The sequence below is a fragment of the Callorhinus ursinus genome, unplaced genomic scaffold (assembly GCF_003265705.2).
Source record: "Callorhinus ursinus isolate GAN/ISIS: 27379988/994484 unplaced genomic scaffold, GSC_fseal_2.0 scaffold18, whole genome shotgun sequence".
NCBI lineage: Eukaryota > Metazoa > Chordata > Mammalia > Carnivora > Otariidae > Callorhinus > Callorhinus ursinus.
The window spans coordinates 5,860,803-5,870,796 of NW_027397080.1; the positions used below are offsets into that span (position 1 = coordinate 5,860,803).

Here is a 9,994-nt window from a genome sequence, read left to right on the forward strand (position 1 = left end):
AATCGTCTTCTACTCAAAGACCGTAATAACCACTACAAGGCTCCATAGCCTCATTCCTGGTAGCACAATCCTCAAAGGAATACAGAAGAGGTGAAAAGAACAGCTTAACAATCTCCCCCTTCCCCGCCTCAAAAAATAAATAAATATATATATGTATGTATAAAATAAAATAAGAAAAAAGAAAAAAAAAAACAACCAATGGGCTCCACAATCCCTAATGATTAAGCCCTAGACGCCTTTCAAAGCCAACTGTCAGACCTTTTAGGGGCCCACATGACGTTGACTCCAAAGATAAGTCTCCGGCCCCAACACATATCTCCGGATTATTCAGGAAAACCCAGGTTTTCCAGTTTGGAGAAATGCACTCAAAAAAGGATCTCCCAGCAGGAACGAGTAATCAATCTCTCAGGAGGCAATGGCGCTCCAACCACCCGGCAGGGGGACAGGCAACGGCGACAGGGCACGGCCCTTCCAGGGAGCCGCCGGCGCCCTCCGGGCTCTCAGTCTGGCCCAGCGCAACCCGCCCTGGCGGTGGCCAAAGTCGGGCAGTGGTGAAGGGGGGCCAGCGGTCGAGCTTCCCGAACTGGGCCTTCCCGGCCCGGGGGCGCGGCGAGACACGAAGGTGGCGCCTTTCAGTCCGGCCCCGGCTGCGGCAACGGATCCGGGGGCCTCTTCCCCTGGCCTCCCCACCCCGCCGCCCTCAGCCAGCCAGTCAGCCCCTCACCTGGCAGAAGCTCCGGCAGTAGTTCAAAGATGAGACCTCCGACACCTCCTGCTCCCTCAGCTCTGTTTCCAGCTGCCACAGACACGGTCGCAGTCCCGGGGCTCCCGGCGCCGGAGATGCAGGGCGATGACCCCGAGCCATGGACTCAGTCTCGGTTCCGTCTCCGGCTCCCGTTCCCGCCGGAGCCTCAGCCCCGGCCCCGGCGGCGACGGCGGCGTCTCCCTTTCCGTCCGCCATCTTCCCACGGCCCAGCAGCGCGTAGGCAACCAAGCCACGTGATTCAGACCTGGCCCCGCCCCCGGCCGACCGCACGTGGTGACGCACTCCTTGGCGACGCGGGCGCCGACCGGATTCCGTCACTGGGACACAGGCTGCTCCTCCTCTCGGCGGCCTTTCTAACAGCCGCCCTGGCAACAGCTTGGAGGCAACTGGCCTCACTCCTACCTGCCTCAGCCTTTCCAGACTCTTTGGAGTCACGGAGTCACCGGGCCTGACATACATGTAGACATAACCTAGATATGAGAGGGATGACACTTGAGCTGCTATCTAAAGAACGAGAGAAAAGCATCCCCAGTAGAAGGAACATAAGCAAAGGTTATGAAGCTGAAATGAAGACTAGTTCCATGAGAAGGTGCTTTATAACAGTGGGCATTACAAATCAGTAGGGGAAGGATGAACTCTTCAAGAAATGGTGCTGAAAAAATTTTTTCCAATAGAAAAAAAAATAAAACTAGATTTCTACTTCAAACCATATCCAAAAATAAATCCTAGATGGATTAAAGGTCTCAAAATATTTTTCAGGAAATATATCTGTGTGATATCAGAATAAGGAAGAATTTCTTAAATAGGATCCAAAAAGCACAAACCATGTGGGAAAATATTGTTAGATTTGACTGCATTAAAATTTGTTAATTCTCTAACAAAATAAGTTTTAAAAGGTGCAACACAAAAACAAGCCAAAAACTAGATGGTATTCATATATACAAAACCATCAAAAGATTAATATCCAAAAAAGTTCCCAAAATCAAAAGGAAAAAAGCATACAATCCAGTAGAAAAGTGAATAAAGGATATACAGAGTTAGTTCACCAAAAAAAGATATATGAATGGCCAATAAACCCATGAAAAGATGTTTAACTTCACTGTAATTATCAAAGTACAAATTAAAACAATATATGGGGCACCTGGCTAGCTCAGAACAGCATGCGATGCTTGATCTCAGGGATGTGAGTTCAGCCCCATGCTGGGTGTAGAGATTAAATAAACTTAAAATATATAGAGATATAATTTCATACCCATTAGATTGGCAGAAATTTTAAAATTAGTACCATGTTTTAGGATTTAAGAATATGGAATTTATGCATTGCTGGTGGAGGCACTTCTTGGTACATCACTTAGAAGAATGTGTAATATTTAATAAAATTGAAGATACACATGTCCTGTGACTCAGCAATTCCTAATGATAATAATAAGAGTTGATATTCATTGAGATTTAATATATGTCAGGCACTTTTAAGGTTCCTTACATATTTCAACACATTTAATCCTACTAACAATACCATGAAAAGTTACTATTATTACTTTCATTTTATAATTCAGGAAACAGTCACAGAGAATTTAAGTAACATGACCAAAGTGACAGAACTAGTAAGTTATGGTGCCCGGAATTCAATCCCAAGTAGTCTGCTCCAAAATCTAACCTCTTTTTATTTTAGATAGGGGCAGAAGAGAGAGAGAGAGAGAGAGAATCTCTCCGGCACGGAGCCCAATGAGCTTGATCACACGACCATGAGATGATGACCTGAGCCAAAATCAAGAGTCCATCACTTAACTGACTGAGCCATCCAGGAGCCCCCAGAATCTGACCTTTTAACCACTATGTGGCTGATGTTCATTGCAACACTATTATAATGATAAAATATCAAAAAGAGCCTAAATGTTCAACAGTAGAGAGATGGATAAACAAACTATGGTATACTCCCACATGGAAATATACAGCCGGTAAATGAATGAATGAAAGCTTCATATATTAGCATAGTAAACTGCCTACATCCACATTGATTGATTAGTACCTATTGTGTGCTGAACACTTTCCCAGGTAATAGAGAAGAACAGCATATTCTAATGGACAAATGTGACTAAATATTAATGTGTTAGATCTAGGTAGTGGACACATGGTTTTCTATAATATTCTCTGTACTTTTTTGGTATTTTTAGAATATAAATAATTAGGTTTTAAAAAAGGCGGGATTGGGTGGAATGGAGAGAAGGTCAGTGTATCTGTAGTGTGGTTTGAGACGGGGAAGGTGGCGAGGAGAAAAGGGCCAGATAATATAGGATTTTATAGCTCAAGGCAAGCAGTGGGGATTTAAAGTGTGACAGGTAGGAGCACCTAGGTGGATCAGTCGGTTAAGCGTCTGACTCTTGATTTTGATGCAGGTTGTGATCTCAGGATTGTGAGATCTAGCCCCCATGTCGTTGGCTCCTCACTCAGCAGCGAGTCTGCTGGAGATTCCCTCTCCTTCTGCCCCCTCCCACTCGTGCTCTCTCTTACTCTCTCTCTCAAATAAATAAATCTTATAAAGTGTGACAGGTAACTACTGGAAAGTGTTAAGTGGTTGTATGATATCATCTGATTTATACCCTTGCTGCTACCATATGCAGAATAGGTGGTGGGAGGCAAGAATGAAGCTATTGTAGCAGTCCCAATTGTGAAGGTAAACAGATTAAGGAAACATTTTGGGAGCAGAACCATCAGACAATGCACTGGTTATGAGGAGTGAGGGAAAGAGGAATCTGAAATGGCCGCATGGCTTTGGGGTTGAATGGTTGGCAATGATGCCTAACGAGAAAAATGAAGAATTAGGAAAGAACAGGTTGGGGAAAAGGGGAGAGAGAACCAAGAGTTCTGCTTGGGACAGGTACAGGTTAATTTTAATTTTCCTGTGACACAACCAAATGGATGTACTTGGATATATGTCTTTGGAACTTCAGGAAGGGCAGGGCTGGAGATGCACAGCCATGTTATGTTCCTGCTATAAGACAACAACAACAGAGAAAACCACAAACCTTCTTTGACTCCACCACATCCTCCTCTAGTTTCCGTCCCATTTCTCTGCTCTCTTTTATAGAAAAACTCCTATAAAGAGCTGGCCAAACCCTCCATTTGTACTTTTCTTCTCATTCTCTCTTGAACACTTTTCAGCCAGGCTTTCCTCCCCACTCCTAACTGAAACTGCTTTCTTAATTTTAATTTTATTTTTTTAAAGATTTATTTTATTTATTTATTTACTTACTTACTTATTTATTTATTTATTTATTTATCAGAGAGAGAGCACACAAGCAGGGGGAAGCAGCAGGCAGAGGGAGAAGCAGGCTTCCTCCTGAGCAGGGACCCCCCCTCCCCAACATGGGGCTCGATCCCAGGACCCTGGGATCATGACCTGAGCCAGAGGCAGACACTTAATTGACTGAGCCACAGGCGTCCCTGAAACTGCTTTTTTTAATGTTACCAATAATTTCCATTTTTGTTGAATCAAATGGCAAATTATCAGTCCTTTATCTAGTCTCTTGGCAGTGTTTGGGCTTGTTGATCGTTCCCCAACATTGGATTTCACTTGGCTTCCATGTCTCCATATTCTCCTGGTGTTTCTTCCGGGTTTCTTTTCTTGCTCTCCCTTCTCTTTCTGACTTCTAAATGTCACAAGCACAGCCCTTCAAACTCTTTTTCTTTTTAAGATTTTATTTATTTATTTGATAGAGAGAGAGTGTGGCCAGTGGGAAGGAGCAGAGGGAGAGGGACAAGCAGACTCCATGCTGAGCACAGAGCCCAACACGGGGCTCCCACGACCTTGAGATCATGACACGAGCTGAAATCAAGAGTTGGACACTTACCTGACTGAGCCACCCAGGCGTCCTAACCATTCTTTCTACACTCATTGCTATACTCACCCAGTTCTAATACCATTTACATACTTATGTCCATTAATATCATCCAAAGGCACCATGCCTTGGCAAAAATCTCTCTCTCTCTCTCTGTACATGTATACATACACACACACACACATACACTCTATAACTATATTAAAGAACACAGGTTTCTCTGTCTTTCAAGATCTAGCACTCACCACAAAGTACAACTCTAAATATTTGCTTTTATAACAACCACTATTCAAGCTCAGGAACATCTTTTCCATGTCTTTTGCTCTATGTCCTCAACTGAAAGGCACCAAAAGAATTGAAAGCAAGGACTTGAGCAGTTATTTGTATACTCATGTTCACAACAACATTATTCATAATCACCAAAAGGTGGAAACAACCCAAGCATTCACTGAGAGATGAATGGATAAACAAAATGTGGTATATACATACAGTGGAATATTACTTGGTCTTGAAAAGGAAGGAAATTTTGACACATGCTACACAATAGATGAACCTCAAGGACATTATATTAAGTGAAATATGTAAGTCACAGAGACAAATACGTGATACTACCTATGTGAGGTATCCTAAGAATTTAAAAACAGAGACAAAAAGTAGAACAGTGGTTGCAAGGGGCTGGGAGAAGGGAGACTAGGGAGTTAGTATTTAATAGGCACTGAGTTTCAATTTAGGAAGATAAAAAAGTTCTGGAGATGGATGGTGGTGATGGTTGCACAATAATGTGAATATGCGGGGTGCCTGGGTGGCTCAGTCGTTAAGTGTCTGCCTTCGGCTCAGGTCATGATCCCAGGGTTCTGGGTTCGAGCCCCGCATGGGGCTCCCTGCTCAGCAGGAAGCTTGCTTCTCCCTCTCCCACTCCCCCTGCTTGTGTTCCCTCTCTCACTGTGTCTCTCTCTATCAAATAAATAAATAAAATCTTTAAAAAATAATAATGTGAATATGCTTAATGCCACCGAACCATATACATAAAAATGGCTAAATGGTGGGCACCTGGGTGGTGCAGTTGGTTAAGTGTCTGACCCTTGGTTTCCACTCAGGTCCTGATCTCAGGGTCATGAGATCAAGCCCTGTGTCTGGCTCAGGGCTCAGCGCAGAGTCCGCTTGGGTTTCTCTCTCTCTCTGCCCCTCCCCCCCAAATAAATAAATAAGTCTTTAAAAAAATGGTTAAATGGTAAATTTTATGTTATGCATATTTTATCACAATATTAAAAAACTGAGGGGTGCCTGGGTGGCTCAGTCGGTTAACTGTCTTCCTTCGGCTTGGGTCATGATCCCGGGGTCTGGGGTTGGGTTTCCTGCTCAGCAAGGACCCTGCTTCTCCCTCTCCTTCTGCCCCTTCTCTCCTGCTTGTGCTCTCTCCCATTCTCTCTCTCTCAAATAAATAAATACAATCTTTTTTTTTTGTGAGTAAAGCAAGAAGTTTATTTAAAGTGGAGATACAGAAAAAGCTCTCAAGAGTGAAAGGGGTCCCGACAAGGTTGCCCAATAAATACAATCTTTAAAAAACAAAACTGAAAGGCAACTGCATCCTAATGCCTTTACGGTTTTGGGTGGAACCACTTAAGAGAAACAGGTACCGCTTTGCAGTGCCAAGAGAATTTGAACAGCAGAAGTACTTAGGTAAGAGAAAACACAAATTAATTTGTCATACTCTTCCTCTTAGAGCACAAATGCAACATATTCTTGCATAACCAAGTATTATTTCTCAGTAATAGTGAATGTTACTTTTTAAAAATTGCTTCTTTTCATGTTCAAATTCATGGTTCGGAAACAACTAATGAATTAGCACAATTTTCCATAGCGGCTGAAGAAAATTTTGCAATACTAAACAATTCTTTTGACCCTTAAATTTTATATTCATATGTAACTTGTAACATAGGTGGAGAGACTGATTCTTTATATTGTCAATAGATAAACAATGAATTGGGAATATATCGGGAGTAACTTTATTTGTATAAAAATATTTAGTAAGGCAAAAAATAAAGTAAAAAAATATTTAATAAGGCAATTTGGTTTTTAAAGGATAACTTTCTATTTCCAGTATTGTTTATAAAATTTTGATTTGAAATTCTGATATTTGGAGGGGTGCCTGGCTGGCTCAGTCAGTACAGCATGCAACTGTTGATCTCAGGGTTGTGAGTTTGAGCCCGCACTGGGTGTAGAGATGACTTACATAAATAAATCTTTAAAATTCTGATATTTTTGTATTTTATTTTGCATTTTAATGGGTAATTTGAATATTTTAAGACAAAAATAACATTTAAAACACAAAAAACAATTTTTGGCAGTTTATAAATATAAATTTAAGATTTTATTTATTTACTTATTTGACAGAAAGAGAAAGAAAGAGCACACAAGCAGGGGGAGCAACAGAGGGAGAGGGAGAAGCAGGTTCCCTGCTGAACAGAGAACCCAATGCGGGCTTCGATCCCAGTACCCAAAGGCAGACACTTAATTGACTGAGCCATCCAGGAGCCTCTAGTTACAATTTCTAAATAGCTCGACATATGGTATATGGATCGCCGTTTGTGCTCTTATTCCTGACCTTACAAATAATAAGAGTGAACCTGCTAACTATTACCACCGTCCTGACATCAAGACTCTGTCTCCTGTCTCCTCTACATATCTAACAAGCATTTCATACAAAACATGCCCCAAACTTTTCCTTTCCCAGTGAATGACCGTGTACTCATTCAGCTGCATAAGCCAAAGACCTTTTTTTTTTTAAGATTTTTTATTTATTTATTTGACAGAGAGAGAGAGACAGTGAGAGAAGGAACACAAGCGGGGGGAGTGGGAGAGGGAGAAGCAGACTTCCCGCGGAGCAGAGAGTCCGATGCGGGGCTCGATCCCAGGACCCTGGGATCATGACCTGAGCCGAAGGCAGACGCTTAATGACCGAGCCACCCAGGCGCCCCAAGACTTTGGAGTCATGCTCATCTCCATTCTCTCTCACACACTCCTTATCTAATCCATGCCCTAGACTGAAAATATATTCTCAAATCGAATCCATTCTTACCTCCTCAGCTCTACCCCACAGACTTCTTCACTAGTATCCGCTTCCCCCGGCCCCCGACCATCTAAACATAGGTGATAATCCTTCTGGTGAACTAGCTACTTCTATTCTTGTCCTTCTGCAGTCGATTCTCCAGACAATACATTAATACTTTTAAGACATAATACAGATTGCATCCTTGTGCTCAAAATACTCTAGTGGCTTCCCATCATCCTTACCAGAGCCCACAAAGTCCTACCTTATTGGCCCCTGCTACCTCTCTAAATTCACTTCCCCACCACTTCTTATTCACTCCACTGTGGGTCCAGGCACAATGGCCTTCGCATGCTTGAACAAGACAAACCAGGTCCATGACTTTCGCACCTACTTATTCCTTTCTCTAGTGTACTATTCCTATTCTCATTTTATTCAGGTTCAGGTATCACCTCGGAGAGGCATTTCCTCATGACCCTATCTGAAATAGCTTTCTCTGTCCCTTTCTCTTCTTTAATTTTTTTCAAATTAATTGGCTTTACATTATCATTATTTTGTGTGTCTCCCCTTGCCAGAAGGTAAAGTTTTTTTTTTCTAATTGAGATATAACTGACGTATAACAGAAGGTAAGGTCTTTGAAAGTAGGGTGACTTACTTTATCAATGCTGTAACCCTAGGGCCTCTGGTACAATAGACTCTGGCATATTGTGGGCAACTGTATGTTAAATGAAAGAAGAAACTTTAAAAGTTTGCAGTGTTTAAATGGAATTGAAGGAGCTCTCCTAGGGAAAGTGTGAATTAAGGGTCACAAACTCATATTCTTTTTTTTTTTTTTTAAAGATTGTATTTATTTATTTGTCAGAGAGAGACAGAGCACAGGCAGGGGGAGCTGCAGGCTCCCCACTGAGCAAGGAGCCCGATGCAAGACTCCATCCCAGGAGCCCGGGATCATGACCTGAGTCGAAGGCAGACACTTAACTGACTGAGCCACCCAGCTGTCCCCCAACAAACTCATATTCTTATACACCTTTGGCAAATAACCTAAGTGAATGAAGCAGGCTGGATATCAGATGTTTGAATAGTAAACTGATTAAGAAATGACCCAGGCCACAGGTACTCAGCTCCAGCAAATTATTGCTATGGGAGAATGTAGATCCCATTTTGTTAGATCTTCAAATTCTCCCAGAGAAATTGGAAATCCAGGTTTTTAAACACAATTCCCCATTTTTAAAGCTGCAGGCCATATAATGTCCACCTATGCATTTGGTTTGGATGATGAACCCATAATTTGTGACCTCAAACATAAAAAAAGAGGAGGGTCCAGGATCATCCCAACATTAATACACAAGAGTAGAATCTAGCTAGCAAAAATGTTGAGAAGGAGCCACCAAAGAGGTGGAGGGCAAACCAGAGGGTGGAATATTCCTGAAGACAAAAGAAGATTTTATTTATTTATTTATTTATTTGAGAGAGAGAATGGTAGAGAGAGAGCACGAGAGGGAGGAGGGTCAGAGGGAGAAGCAGACTCCCTGCCGAGCAGGGAGCCCAATGTGGGACTCGATCCCTGGACTCCAGGATCATGGCCTGAGCTGAAGGCAGTCGCTTAACCAACTGAGCCACCCAGGCGCCCCTGAAGACAAAAGAAGAAAGTGGCAGGAAAAGAATAGTCAGGTGTATAGACTGTTAACAAGAATTTGGGTAAGGGCACCTGGGTGGCTCAGTCGGTTGGGCGACTGCCTTTGGCTCAGGTCATGATCCTGGAGTCCCAGGATCGAGTCCCGTATTGGGCTCCACGCTCGGCGGGGAGTCTGCTTCTCCCTCTGACCCTCTTCCCTCTCGTGCTCTCTATCTCTCATTCTCTGTCTTGCAAATAAATAAAATCTTAAAAAAAAAGAATTTGGGTAAGATGAGGACAGAAAAGTGACCACTTGATATGACATCATAGGTATTGTTAATAGCCTTGACTAGAGAAGTTTCTGTGCACCTCTGGTATGGAAGCCTGATTGGTGAGGGTTGAATAATTAACTGGAGGTAAGGAAGTGAAAAAGGTAGGATGGGGAAGGGAGGAATTTTAAACTTTTAAGAAGTTTTTTTCTGTGAAAAAAGAACATAAAAATGGGACTGTGCTATAACGGGATGTGAGATTTTGGAAGGAATTCTTAAAGATAAGGAAATTCTTATCTTCAAAATAGTATGGTTGTGTGCATATGGAAATGATACAAGAAAACAGGAAAAAATGTGATGTTGAAAAGAGGACGGGGCACCTGGGTGGCTCAGTCAGTTATCTGCCTTTGGCTTGGGTCATGATCCCAGGGTCCTGGGATCGAGCCCCACATCAGG

The 9,994-nt window shown here is 42.6% G+C and overlaps 1 protein-coding gene across 1 annotated transcript in view; it reads right to left on the reverse strand.

Annotated features, from left to right (window-relative positions):
- Positions 1–969, reverse strand: part of RLF (RLF zinc finger) — an 85,277-nt gene extending 84,308 nt beyond the window's left edge. Inside the window, exon 1 of the mRNA XM_025856195.2 lies at positions 725–969. Coding sequence (XP_025711980.1) covers positions 725–961 — 237 coding nt within the window. The 5' untranslated portion in view covers positions 962–969. The remainder of the gene's footprint in view (positions 1–724) is intronic.
- Between the last annotated feature and the right edge of the window lie 9,025 nt (positions 970–9,994).